Below are 14,438 nucleotides of genomic sequence, written 5' to 3'. Positions count from 1 at the left end.
TCTTTAAAGGTCATAGGCAGTGGTCGGAGGTGAAACATAGAATATCAACTTTATTGTCTAGAAGAACGACCCAAAAAGCGAAATCAATCTTCCTAGTGTCTAATTTGCACCCTAAAATTGAATAAAACAGTTAAAATATACTGTTTTGCCCAATTTCAGAACGTTTGTTTACATCTCACTTATGTGCACTTTCACCGCCAGGGGACCGTCGTCGTGACGTCATTCAAGCCAAACAGACTGGGAGTAGTTCTGTGTTTCCTTGTGAACCGAGCACACGTGTACGGACTTTGGTCGTGAGAGGTTGTGTAAAATGTCTGAAAGCGATAGCGATTTTGAAGTAGGAACTTTCCAAATTGAATATCGAGAGGTGAAGCCATATATGTATGAACCTATGGCCGTTGCGAAGCAATCGGTGAATGTGGCTCACTGGTTTGACCGTGCAGCCTCGGAATCGGACAGCGACTCGGCCGACTCTGATCGCGGTGACCCCGGACCTCAACAAGACTCGCGCCCAAATGATTGATCCTGGTAGTTATGATAAATTCCTACTTTCATTGTAATACTAAATAAGACCCCTTTTGAAGAATAATTAAACCGCCCTCCCTAGTGAATATAGGGAACGATTACTCGACAGTGCGCCGGTAGTCCAGATTAGCCTGCCATCCACGGCATTATACTATTTATAGCTGACTCTAAGCGAGGAAATATCCCTTTGTCTCATTTCCACAATGATTGTACAGGATCCCTCAGGATTCTTGACTTGTCAATTGCAAGCAAAAGTAAAAATGTTTACCTCCAATCTTCTCCTTTTTGCTTGAGCATTGCTGCTCCGTTTCTTCTTTGACTGCTTGATTTTGTTTCACGTGCACAATCCACTCTCTCTGTCTCTTCTCCTCTTCCAGAAAAAAACAACCCTCTGGCTTCACACACACAATCCACTCTCTCCACCTCTTCTCCTCTTCCGGAAAAAAACAATCCTCTGGCTTCACGTGCATAATCCTCTCGCTCCGCCTCTTCTCCTCTTCTGGAAAAAGCCAACCCACTCGCTCCATCCTCTTCTCCTTTTTTGGAAAAAGCCAACCCACTCGCTCTGCCTCTTCTCCTCTCTTGGAAAAAGGTAAAAACTTCTTCCTGAGCCGGTCCCATTGTTACAGTTCACTGCCCAACAATAAGGCATAGGGTTTTTCTTTGGAAATTCCCGAACGCACGTCTGCACTCAAGCCGAACGGCAATGTAAGTAAACGGAAGTAGACTCAACTCAAGCAATTTGTTTGGCTTGAATGACGTCACGCGCCGAGTGGTCACGAAAATCGTCGAACAGAAATTCGCCGCGATCCGCTCTAACTTATTTTAATTATTACTTATTAACAATACTTCTTGGGACCAGAAGAAAATTACAGAGGGTTTTTTAACATATAAAGTTTCAAATGTGCATACATTGAAAACCGTTGCCTATGATCTTTAAGCTCTGTGAGTATCTTCTGATAGAGAGAAGCTGAGGTGTGTTTAAAAGACCAGTTCACACAGAGTTCTATTTAACAATTATTTGCTGAAGGTGCAGTAAATATTGGTGAATAATAATCGAGATGAAGCTGAGGTTATTATTCACCAATATTCACTGAGCCTGAGGCAGATAATTGTTTTAGTATAAATACACAGGAGATTATTTCAAAAATAAAAACAAAAATTGTGTCACTTATCTTCGCCGAATCACATAAAATACTTTGTTTTGAAATTGATAAAATAAATCACAATTCCACCTTACCTTTGAATAGTTTTAGACTAAACTTCACAGCATCTTTAGTGCTGGAGACACCAGATTATTAAACCCTGGAATAATCCCACTGAAAGGCTGAAACTGTGAATCTTCTCAATGGAAGATAACAAGAAAAAAAGCTTGGCATCAGATCCCTCACTCGCTAATCTATTTTCAGGTTCGGAATCTGGTGGCATTCTCTTCTCAACACTGACCTAGTTTGGGTTTTTTTGGACATTTGTGTGTGTGTGTGTGTGTGTGTGTGTGTGTGAGAGAGAGAGAGAGAGAGAGAGAGAGAGAGAGAGAGAGACCTGCTGGCTGTAATTCCTCAGGTGCTTCTTCACACCCTTGACAATGATGAAACCAAAGCGGCACACCAGGAACGCCAAGCACAGTAACTGTGGCGTGTAAAGGAACTGCACACAAGAACACATTTGAAAATCATGTGAATAGTTTGTGGTTAGTTTGTGGTTAGTATCCGAGATGTATGACAACATTATCGGTAAAAAATTATCCTGTGGACAGCGGTTTACTCACCCACCCTAACAACCTGTAGACAGCGAAAATTTTACTTCCTCTCAGTAGTAATGATCTGCACAAGATTAAATACCACAGCTGTCTGATGAACCTGGCATCACACACACACACACACACACACACACACACACACACACACACACACACACACACACACATGCACCTAAAGGTTAAAACAAGGCTGAATCCATAACACATCATCATCAGTGAGTGAGATGGCTCCATGTGACACTGTGAAGGTGAAGCAGGTGGATTACACTCTAAAAAATAAAGGTGCTTCAGTGGTTCTTCAAATCTCTGGATGGTTCCATGGAGAGTCAAAACTCTGTGATGAACTATTACATTATGCGAAAGGTTCTTCACATTGGAAATGGTTCTTCAGAGCCTGGCATTCTCTTACCATTTGCTGGTCAATGCACATCGGCTATGTTTACACAAATCTGTCTTCACTGCTCAAACAAATGGCTTAAATGGTTCTTTAAAGAACTGTTGCATGAACGGTTCTTTGAAGCCCTGAAAAAGGTTCTTCTATGGCATCGCCCTGAAGAACCGGTACTGGCCCCATTATTTTTCAGAGTGTATTTCACTTTTTTCTCTCAGACCCTGCTTTCACCTGCAACATGGACCTACACACACACACACACACACACACACACACACACACACACAATCAGAGCCAGAATATAAACATAATCATCTTCGACTTTCAGTGCAAAATTACCAGAAGAGTGAATACAGCAGCCCCAGGACTCCTCCGAGTAGTCGGTGTGGTGTTGAGAGACAGGCAAATAACGGCATGCAGGCAATGCTTACCATCAACGCAGTTAACAGAACCTCCAAAACTGAAAACACACACACACACACACACACACACACATGGATTGTCTTAATTATTAAAGTAATTAGACCATTCAAAGTGTGTTATACTGTGGATTACCAGAGTGTACCTTTTAATTCAGGGAGCACATAATTATATTTGGTGCTCTTGAATATCAGCTCGAGCACCATGGGGGTCACGGCACCAAAGGCAAAAGCGTAAGACCATCGGTTCTGCATCTTCCCTGTGAAATCCAGAGGTCTAACAGTATACAAGGAAATCCATCCATTAAAAAAATCTTCCTCAACAACCAGCTCAGATTTGCTTCATGATTTAAAATCACTTTTCCCAATAGCTACTGTGTGAAATTTTAGTGTAACGTGAAAGAAATGAAACTTTCTGATTTAGGAGGTGTCGAAAATGAAAAAACAAATGATTTAGTGACCGTATTTCAAATTCATGTTTCCCATGTATGACAAGGCCAACCTATAAATTAGCTAACGCACAAAACATGGAACCAGATTAGCCTGTACTTGTTAAGTTCAAACCAAATACGGCATGTTCTACATCCTGTTTAAGTACATTACTAAATCAGAAAGTTTGATTTAGCTACAAAAATATAACGGTAAATTCTGAACTGACAACACGAAGCCAAATCGGCCTCTCAGACACAGGGCGCTCCTCTCACAGTCATAAATCTTCCTTCTTCGCTCGACAAATGACAGCAGGAGTATAATAAACACCTGCAACACACACAATTTAATGAATAAGACTCATTTCCTATTTACTTATTTATCTATCTATTTATTTATTAATTCAATATGTAACAACACATGAACAAACTTATTTCATTATAATTAGCTCTCTAATGTGGCAACTACGACACATGGTAATTTTTGTTTACAGTTATATTTAATGTTCATGAAACAACTTACTTCCTGTCATCACTTATCTTATAGCGGCTATAAACAATCATTCCCTCATCAGTCTCTCTTGATAGCTGCAACTGTTACGCTGTTACACTCATACAAAGCACTGACGCTGGAGACTCCTTCCAGAAATGTTACACAAACACATTTCACTATATCAATGATTTTTACCTCGCCCGGGACGGAGTCCACCAGGGGGTGAGGTATTGTTTTCGGTTGGGTTTGTTTGTTTTTGTAAACGATGCTACGGGAAAACGGCTGGATCAATCTTCATGAAACTTTCAGGAAAGATGGGCATTGGTCTCAAATAGAACCGCCAACATTTTTGGGGTCATCTGGTCAAGATCAAGGATTATGTGGCTACTGCTTCATATAAAGGCGGTAGCCACTATGTCATCATGCTGTAAGAATGTGAAAGTGTAACAATTGTGCAGTACGGTGTGTTCTGATTGGCTGAGAACAGCAAAGAATCAGAACCATGTTTATCGGCAAAGTACGTTCACACACAAGGTCAAAATCAACGTCAAAGTCACCAAAAAGGTTAGCCTGGCAAGCCAGACTAAATGTGAATATTTAGTCTGGTCTTGATCGTAGACATTTCCGAAGGGTGTGGGTAGGGACAACCCGTTGTCTTTCAAACTGTCTCTGTGCGTATAGGCCAACGCTCTGACCAATCAGCGCAACAGTGACTGTGACGTAGTCAGAGCGACAGAAAGCAGTGGGGGAGGCCTTGAAATAAATAAGTTTTCAAAATGCGTATTAATTAATAAACAGGTTCTAGATATTAAGAAGTTTGGAGATAAATGACCACAAGTTTGGAGTCTGTACCACATACTTAACTCTTTTTTTTTTCAAGTGTTTTTCAAGGGTTTGCTTAAACTGTTTTTGAGTTTTTATTTTTATTTAGTAGTGTTTGGTGAAATAATTTCCCTTAAATTTAAAATAACGGGAAAATAAGAAACAATCAAAAAGTAATGTTTCAAAGCTGTTTATTAATTCTTCGTACTGCACAAACTAGCCCCATCCTTTTGGCTACCAGCGGAGCAGCTGGTAGATCAGACTTTTGCCATAGCCGGTCGGCAAAACAGTGAAAACATCCTTCTTGAAAAGGAATGAGCGGAGAGCCTCTTCCTGCTCATGTTTCAACGAAAACTCCAAGTCTAATTCTTCTAAAACTGATTCCAAAGCGGAGTCAAACGCACGCTGTTCACTAGCCGTAGCCATCTTTCCTGTTGTGCTTTCTCCAGCGTCGCGCAGCTTTGTCGTCACTCCTGCAAAAGCCCGCCCAAAGAATCCAAACAAAAACCTTGTGTTGTGATTGGCGGGCACGATTTGATGCCCGGGGTGTTTTGTTGATATGGTGCGAGGCTAGACCCACTCGTAGGCAAAAATATTTTTGGCCGCTAGGCGGGTGGGTCTAGTTTACTAGGCTACAAAAAGGTCAAAATCTTTTTTAAACGATATCTTCCTTCATATTCATCATAAGTGCTACCAGACGAGGTTTGTGGCAACACTTGATTGTTTTGTTTTAATGAGCTGTTACTACAGCAACAATAATGTGTTAGAACAGGTGCATTAATCCTAAATAAAGCTGCGCTACTGTCACGGTTGCTGTTTTAGAAAATTAATCAACACCTTCCCTTCTGTCCAATCAGAAATCCAGAATATCGTACACCTTGACAGCAGGTTAGATAGTTCTCATGACGTGACATGAAGAGTTCGAGTAAAACACAAAATCACATTTAATAAAATAAATAAATAAATAAAAACACATGAAGGAGTCACTCACAGAAGGCAGCAGACTTAGTGGAACAAAGAGCTGTTCATTCGTGACACACTGTGTAAAATCCATTTCATTGCTTCAATTAAAAAAAAAGAAAGAAAGAAAAGTTGTAATTTAGACAGACCCAAAGAACAGTGACAGATTTTAAAGAATGTGATTGAAGATAAAGAACTTGTACATGAGTGATTCAGTTTATCTAATTCTTCTTGAACGTTTTTCGCTGAATGTTGTTGGTCGTGATGTTTCTAAACCGTGATGCACTTTAAAACTATAGATGTCAACTCACAATTAAATAATTCAATTCGATGTGTGAGTTTGTCTTTGAGAGTAAAATCAGTAAAAAAGAAAAAAAACATATATGGTAAGCCATCTTTAAATGCTGTGTTGAAACTGCACAAAGTTTTCTCTCCTGAAACAGTTTGATTCAGAAGAAAGAATCATCTCAAAAAGGTGATTTGTTTATGAGTCAGACATCACTACAGTCTTGTTTAGGAAAAAAAACATGATACAGTGGAGTTTAGACACTATACAGTGGTATGCAAAAGTTTGGGCACCCCTGGTCAAAATTGCTGTTACTGTGAACAGTTGAGCAAGTTGAAGATGAAATGATCTCCAAAAGGCATAAAGACGACTCATTCCCTTTATATTTTAAGCAAAAACATTTTTTATTTTCAACTTTTACATTTTCAAAATTACAAAAAAGGAAAAGGGCCCAAAGCAAAAGTTTGGGCACCCTGCATGGTTAATACCTAGTAACACTCCTTTTGGCAAGTATCACAGCTTGTAAACACTTTTTGTAGCCAGCTAATAATCTTTCGGTTCTTACCTGGGGGATTTTCACACATTCATCCTTGCAAAAGGCTTCCAGTTCCAAAAGTTTCTTGGGCTGTCTTGCATGCACTGCTCTTTTGCGATCTATCCACAGATTTTCAATGATGTTTAGGTCAGGGGACTGTGAGGGCCCGGGCAAAAACCTTCAGCTTGTGCCTCTTGAGGTATTCCATTGTAGATTTTGAGGTGTGTTTTGGATCGTCGTCTTATTGTAGGACCCATCCTCTTTTTCACTTCAACTTTTTTACAGATGGTGTGATGTTTGCTTCCAGAATTTGCTGGTATTTGTTCGAATCCATGCTTCCCTCGACCAATGAAATGTGCCCTGTGCCACTGGCTGCAACACAACCCCAAAGCATGATCGATCCACACCCATGCTTCAGAGTTGGAGAGGTGTTCTTTTCCTGGAATTTGGCACCCTTTTTTCTCCAAACATACCTTTGCACATTGTGGCCAAAAAGTTCTATTTTGATTTCATCAGTCCACAGGACTTGTTTCCAGAATGCATCAGGCTTATTTAGATGTTCATTTGCGAACTTCAGATGCTGAATTTTGTGGCTAGGATGCAGGAAAGGTTTTCTTCTGATGACTCTCCCACGAAGGCCATATTTGTTCAGGTGTCGCTGCATAGTAGAACAGTGCACCACCACTCCAGGCTCTGCTAAATCTTTCTGAAGGTCTTTTGCAGTCAAACAGGGTTTTTTATTTGTCTTTCTAGCAATCCAACAAGCAGTTCTTTCAGAAAGTTTTCTTCATCTTCCAGACTTCACCTTGATCTCCACTGTTTCTGTTAACTGCCATTTCTTAATAACATTACGATCTGAGGAAACAGCTACCTGAAATCACTTTGCTACATTCTTGTAGCCTTCTCCTGTTTTGTGAGGATCAATTATTTTATTATTCAGAATGCGAGGGAGTTGCTTAGAGGAGCCCATGGCTGTTGATTTTAGGGACAAGTTTGATGAGTCAGAGAATTTATACAGCTTTGAAATCTACATCATCTGACCTTTCCTAACGAAGAATTTGAACAAGCCACAGCTCAATAAGCTAATTAAGGTCTGGAACCTTGGTAAAAGTTACCTGAGAACTCAAATGTATTGGGGTGCCCAAACTTTCTCATGGTGTTCCTTTTCTTTTTTCACTCTCCAGTTGTACAAAACAAAAATAATACACAAATCTTGCAGAAAACGCTGAAAAGAAATGTATTGTCTTTATCTTTATGCCTTTTGGTGATCAGTTCATCTTCTGCTCACTTAACTACAACCCCGATTCCAAAAAAGTTGGGACAAAGTACAAATTGTAAATAAAAACGGAATGCAGAAATTTACAAATCTCAAAAACTGATATTGTATTCACAATAGAACATAGACAACATATCAAATGTTGAAAGTGAGTCATTTTGAAATTTCATGCCAAATATTGGCTCATTTGAAATTTCATAACAGCAACACATCTCAAAAAAGTTGGGACAGGGGCAATAAGAGGCTGGAAAAGTTAAAGGTACAAAAAAGGAACAGCTGGAGGACCAAATTGCAACTCATTAGGTCAAATGGCAATAGGTCATTAACATGACTGGGTATAAAAAGAGCATCTTGGAGTGGCAGCGGCTCTCAGAAGTAAAGATGGGAAGAGGATCACCAATCCCCCTAATTCTGCACCGACAAATAGTGGAGCAATATCAGAAAGGAGTTCGACAGTGTAAAATTGCAAAGAGTTTGAACATATCATCATCTACAGTGCATAATATCATCAAAAGATTCAGAGAATCTGGAAGAATCTCTGTGCGTAAGGGTCAAGGCCGGAAAACCATACTGGGTGCCCGTGATCTTCGGGCCCTTAGACGGCACTGCATCACATACAGGCATGCTTCTGTATTGGAAATCACAAAATGGGCTCAGGAATATTTCCAGAGAACATTATCTGTGAACACAATTCACCGTGCCATCCGCTGTTTCCAGCTAAAACTCTATAGTTCAAAGAAGAAGCCGTATCTAAACATGATCCAGAAGTGCAGACGTCTTCTCTGGGCCAAGGCTCATTTAAAATGGACTGTGACAAAGTGGAAAACTGTTCTGTGGTCAGATGAATCAAAATTTGAAGTTCTTTATGGAAATCAGGGACGCTGTGTCATTCGGACTAAAGAGGAGAAGGACGACCCAAGTTGTTATCAGCGCTCAGTTCAGAAGCCTGCATCTCTGATGGTATGGGGTTGCATTAGTGCATGTGGCATGGGCAGCTTACACATCTGGAAAGACACCATCAATGCTGAAAGGTATATCCAGGTTCTAGAGCAACATATGCTCCCATCCAGATGACATCTCTTTCAGGGAAGACCTTGCATTTTCCAACATGACAATGCCAAACCACATACTGCATCAATTACAGCATCATGGCTGTGTAGAAGAAGGGTCCGGGTACTGAACTGGCCAGCCTGCAGTCCAGATCTTTCACCCATAGAAAACATTTGGCGCATCATAAAATGGAAGATACGACAAAAAAGACCTAAGACAGTTGAGCAACTAGAATCCTACATTAGACAAGAATGGGTTAACATTCCTATCCCTAAACTTGAGCAACTTGTCTCCTCAGTCCCCAGACGTTTACAGACTGTTGTAAAGAGAAAAGGGGATGTCTCACAGTGGTAAACATGGCCTTGTCCCAACTTTTTTGAGATGTGTTGTTCTCATGAAATTTAAAATCACCTAATTTTTCTCTTTAAATGATACATTTTCTCAGTTTAAACATTTGATATGTCATCTATGTTCTATTCTGAATAAAATATGGAATTTTGAAACTTCCACATCATTGCATTCCGTTTTTATTTACAATTTGTACTTTGTCCCAACTTTTTTGGAATCGGGGTTGTATTCACAGTAACAGACATTTTCAGTAAGGGTGCCCAAACTTTTGCATGCCACTGTATATACACTATGTACACACTATATATACACATATATGTATGTTGAAGTGGATACTCACACAATGTCTGATGAAACATTTTCACTTAGCTGCAAGAAGAGTGTTGGAGAGAAGGTGAGTGATCTCATACTCAGGAGTGTAAAACTAATACAATTATAAAACAAAATCTCTCAGACTCACTAACACCACATACTCAAAATGTTCCTTCAGTGTTTGTTCTTTTAGTCCAACATGTGAAACCTGGACTGGAGATCACTGAGATCACTGGAATCTCATCCTCTCTAGCCGCTTTATCCTGTTCTACAGGGTCGCAGGCAAGCTGGAGCCTATCCCAGCTGACTACGGGCGAAAGGCGGGGTACACCCTGGACAAGTCACCAGGTCATCACAGGGCTGACACATAGACACAGACAACCATTCACACTTAAATTCACACCTACGGTCAATTTAGAGTCACCAGTTAACCTAACCTGCATGTCTTTGGACTGTGGGGGAAACCGGAGCACCTGGAGGAAACCCACGCGGACACGGGGAGAACATGCAAACTCCGCACAGAAAGGCCCTCGTCGGCCACGGGGCTCGAACCCAGAACCTTCTTGCTGTGAGGCAGCAGTGCTAACCACTACACCACCGTGCCGCCCCGGGACTGGAATCGAACTGAGTGAAACAAACCTTTTTATTTATGAAACCAAAATTCAGATTTCGCCGAAAGCTCGGTTCCGGATACATATTAAATTCTGTCATCATCAGTCTTTTGTCTTTTTTCCTCACCTCAATACATACAGCTATAAAATGTTTTTGAGAATTTTTTCTAATTATAAACTACTGCCACATTTTCTCACATTGCTTTATTTAGTAACAGAAAAATCCAGTGTTACAGAATTTAACACAAAAACCTGGAACGTTTGTAGATGAAAAGAGGATGAGAGGCAGAAACAGAAGTGAAACTTTACAACCAGCTCCGTCCTACACCAGGATTCAGCTCAGAAAGTTCAACACATGAATTTAAACTCTTGTGTTTAATCCCATGATGAAGGAGTGACATGATGGTGAGACAGGATTTAACAAAACCTCGGACTTTAATGTTTCATTCTGAGCTGAGAAACGTGGTGATTTACATTTTCAGCATCATTACTTCTTTTTGGCGGCACGGTGGTGTAGTGGTTAGCACTGTCGCCTCACAGCAAGAAGGTCCGGGTTCGAGCCCCGTGGCCGGCGAGGGCCTTTCTATGCAGAGTTTGCATGTTCTCCCCGTGTCCGCGTGGGTTTCCTCCGGGTGCTCCGGTTTCCCCCACAGTCCAAAGACATGCAGGTTAGGTTAACTGGTGGCTCTAAATTGACCGTAGGTGTGAATGGTTGTCTGTGTCTATGTGTCAGCCCTGTGATGACCTGGCGACTTGTCCAGGGTGTACCCCGCCTTTTGCCCGTAGTCAGCTGGGATAGGCTCCAGCTTGCCTGCGACCCTGTAGAACAGGATAAAGCGGCTAGAAATACTGTAATGAGATGAGATTACTTCTTTTTGAAACCGATCCTCTTAAAATAAACAAAAAATATACCAATGATTTTATGTTTATGAACCGAAATAAAAAGCAGAGATAAAAAAGGCATGAAATAAATGTATCTATGATAAATATATTTAATTTACTGATATAACTGATAGAAGTATTTAATAAAGTACTTGCTGTACAATAGATATTATGGGAATTCCGTCCCAAGAATACCTGGTGTAATATGGAAATGAGATGAGATGAGATGAGACGAGACAGTGGCCTAGCATGCACTCATGCCATTTTCTGGCATGTTTCTGGGAGCTTGGCGGAAACCGGAGAACCAAGAGGAAACATGTGGAGAGCATGTGAACCTCCAGACAGACAGGAATGCAAGCCCGAGATCAAACCCTGGAGCTGTGAGACTGCAGCATGACTCACTGCTCCACTGTGACATTGATCATGAGAGCTGAAATGTCTCTCAGAGATTCTGATGCTGTTTCATGGAGCTCCTCATAATCAGTTTACCTGCGATGCAATTACACATTTCTACCACTAGGGATTTCTGCAAGTGTATGCATGTTTAAGCATGGCACAAAGCTGTGAGGACATCATAAAGGACACACCCTTTCCGGGAACAGCTGGAATGAAACCCCTGGTTTAGTTTAATGTCATAGTTCAAACTTTTTTTTAAGTTTCTATAGAAAAAGATTTAGATTTCTGGATCGGAGTATTCCCAAAACTTTTCCCGACACTAGAAACTGAAACCTCTGTCTGGAACAGGAACCTGGAGCTCTGCCTCCATGATGAAGAAGACTCTGAAAGTTCATGTGCCCAAATCAAACCAGAGTTCGTGTGTGAAGTTTAAACTTTTACTATCCCAGGGTGTGAAATGTAAATGCATCACATCACCACTCCACCACATCCAGCACACACACACACACCAACTGCATTTACAGTAAAAACACACCCCTTTAGCTCTCTGGGTTCCTGCGCATTCTGTGGATCTGATCTGCTCTCTAGAGAGCACCAAACACCAAACAGTCAGAGCTCCACATCTCCAGAACTCAGACTCACCCAATCGCAGTGCTCGGTGCTGTCGTTCACAAAAACGTGCATCTTCAGTCCGTCTTTTTTCCCCCTGAATGGCCAATAAACTTCTCTCTCTCCGTCTTTCTCTCTCCCTCCCTCTCTCTCTCTCTCTCCCCCTCCCTCCCTCTCTCTCTCTCTCTCCCCCTCCCTCCCTCTCTCTCTCTCCCCCTCCCTCTCTCTCTCTCTCTCTCCCTCCCTCCCTCTCTCTCTCTCTCCCTCCCTCTCTCTCTCTCTCTCTCCCTCCCTCCCTCTCTCTCTCTCTCTCCCTCCCTCTCTCTCTCTCTCTCCTCCTCCTCCTCCCTCCCTCCTTCTCTCTCTCTCTCTCTCTCCATCTCTCCGAGATGGTTCACACACAGACCCTGAACTCCACCTCTAGAAACGGGAACAGGAATACTTCTTTCTCTCTTTTTCTATGTTAGACTGGGCGTGGCCAAGCGTCACCAAACACCAAACAGTCAGAGCTCCACATCTCCAGAACTCAGACTCACCCAATCGCAGTGCTCGGTGCTGTTGTTCACAAAAACGTGCATCTTTAGTCCGTCTTTTTCCCCCCCGAATGGCCAATAAACTTCTCTCTCTCTCTCCGAGATGATTCACACACAGACCCTGAACTCCATCTCTAGAAACAGGAACACTTCTTTCTCTCTTTTTATATGTTAGACTGGGCGTGGCCAAGCATCGGTCTGTGAATGGAGGGCAGAGTCAGGGAAGGTAAGTGGTGGAGTCATTGCACCTGATGGGAATTAACCTGTGTTTGTGTGTCTTCCCCAGTGACCGCGCCCTTTAAAAGGAGAGAGAGAGCAGAGAAAGGGAGCTCTCTCCCCAACCAGAAGACTTGTGTGTGTGCATGTGTGGCTGGGAGATTGGGAAAAGTTGAAAAGCTTAGAATAAAAAGAGTTTTGAGAACTCAGTTCTGGCCTGCCGTGCTTCTGTGCTCCACCCACCTGGTCAGATACTGTAGTGGTGCCGAAACCCGGGACGGAGTGCAGAAGGGAACGGCCACATGGATTCCTCCCCCTTCAAGGACCTGGTCCATGCCCTCGCCACGGCCCAACAGAGCCAGCACCAGGCGGTGATCGCCCTCCGGAAGGAGCAGGAACAACGGTTCGAAGCCCTGGTGCTGGCGCAACAGGAAGATCGCCAGGCGTTCCGGCACCTGCTCGTGTCGGCAGGGGCCCCAATCAGCACTGCTGCGGACCCTCCCCACCTCACCCTAATGAAGATGGGTCCGCATGATGACCCCGAAGCCTTCCACTCTCTTTTTGAGCAGGCAGCAGAGGCGTGGGGTTGGCTGGTGGAACAGCACACAGCTCGCCTCCTCCCCCTGCTAACAGGCGAGGCACAGCTGGCCGCGCTACAGGTCCCCGCCGACAGCCAGCTGGTCTATGCGGACCTCCGCAGGGCCGTCCTCCAATGTGTTGGTCGCACCCTGGAACAGCAACGGCAGCGCTTCCACGCGCTACACCTGGAGGAGGTCGGCCGGCTGTTCGCGTTTGACCAGCAACTCCGGGACGCCTGCCGGCGGTGGCTGAGGGCCGACAACCGCGACGTCGAGGGAATCATTGATCTGGTGGTGCTGGAACAATTCATCGCCCGACTTCCGGAAGGAACAGCAGAGAGGGTCCAGTGCCATCATCCGGCGTCGCTGGATCAGGCCATCGAGCTGGCGGAGGACCATATGGCAGCCGTTCCGACAGCAGGACAGCGTGTCTCCCCTTCTCCCGTCTCTTCTCTTTCTCCCTCTGCTCCTTGCCCTCTCCCCATTCCCCCACCGCAGAGGCAGGGGCCGGCTCCACCCCAGCCGGCCCACCACACCCGCGGTGTCCTACCATTTCCTACTTCCTTGTCTGTGTCTTCCCCCCCTCAGGTGAGTGATCTCTGGAACACCGGTGCAGGGAAAGAGCCTGGGCCAGTATGCTGGCACTGCGGGGAACCAGGGCACCTCCAGCCATACCTGTCAACCCTCCCGTTTTTCCCGGGAAATCCCTTATTTTGACTTATTTCCCGCTGTCTTCCCGTTTTTTTTTTTCCCGAAAATATCCCGGTATTTTCACAATATAAAAAAGTCGGTAGGTCCAGAATTCATGACGCGCCTCTGACAGGAGTTTACAGCAGGAAGTCGGGCCATGAATTCACGTCCCCGCCCTCTCCAGTACAGCAGGTGGCAGTCTAGTAATTACACATTGATTTTAATTGCATGTCTGTGAAGAAGACTGTCAGAACCATAGCGCTAGTCTGACCAAGGTCACTGCTCGGAACTTCTCACAAAACTAAAAGATGGTCGTAAT

The 14,438-nt window shown here is 43.3% G+C and overlaps 1 protein-coding gene across 9 annotated transcripts in view; it reads right to left on the bottom strand.

Moving 5' to 3' along the window:
• Window positions 1-12,261, bottom strand: part of LOC132883321 (stimulated by retinoic acid gene 6 protein-like) — a 28,258-nt gene extending 15,997 nt beyond the window's left edge. For 5 of the 9 annotated variants that reach the window (XR_009654305.1, XR_009654306.1, XM_060916778.1 and 2 more), the window contains exons 1-8: window positions 12,136-12,261; window positions 9,633-9,661; window positions 5,829-5,898; window positions 3,753-3,853; window positions 3,241-3,371; window positions 3,015-3,135; window positions 2,294-2,384; window positions 2,068-2,172 (exon numbers count right to left, since the gene is read on the bottom strand). Coding sequence is in view for 7 of the 9 variants with exons in the window: in XM_060916778.1 (XP_060772761.1) it covers window positions 2,068-2,172; window positions 2,294-2,384; window positions 3,015-3,135; window positions 3,241-3,371; window positions 3,753-3,853; window positions 5,829-5,898; window positions 9,633-9,661; window positions 12,136-12,177 (690 nt within the window). In the remaining 2 variants the exon portion in view is untranslated. Of the gene's footprint in view, window positions 1-2,067; window positions 2,173-2,293; window positions 2,385-3,014; window positions 3,136-3,240; window positions 3,372-3,752; window positions 3,854-5,828; window positions 5,899-9,632; window positions 9,662-12,135 lie in introns of those variants that run through there. The other 4 variants (XM_060916780.1, XM_060916783.1, XM_060916782.1 and 1 more) reach the window with 4 other exon arrangements.
• Window positions 12,262-14,438: the final 2,177 nt, after the last annotated feature.

The sequence above is a fragment of the Neoarius graeffei genome, chromosome 3 (assembly GCF_027579695.1).
Source record: "Neoarius graeffei isolate fNeoGra1 chromosome 3, fNeoGra1.pri, whole genome shotgun sequence".
NCBI lineage: Eukaryota > Metazoa > Chordata > Actinopteri > Siluriformes > Ariidae > Neoarius > Neoarius graeffei.
This window is presented reverse-complemented; position numbering and strand designations above follow the sequence as displayed.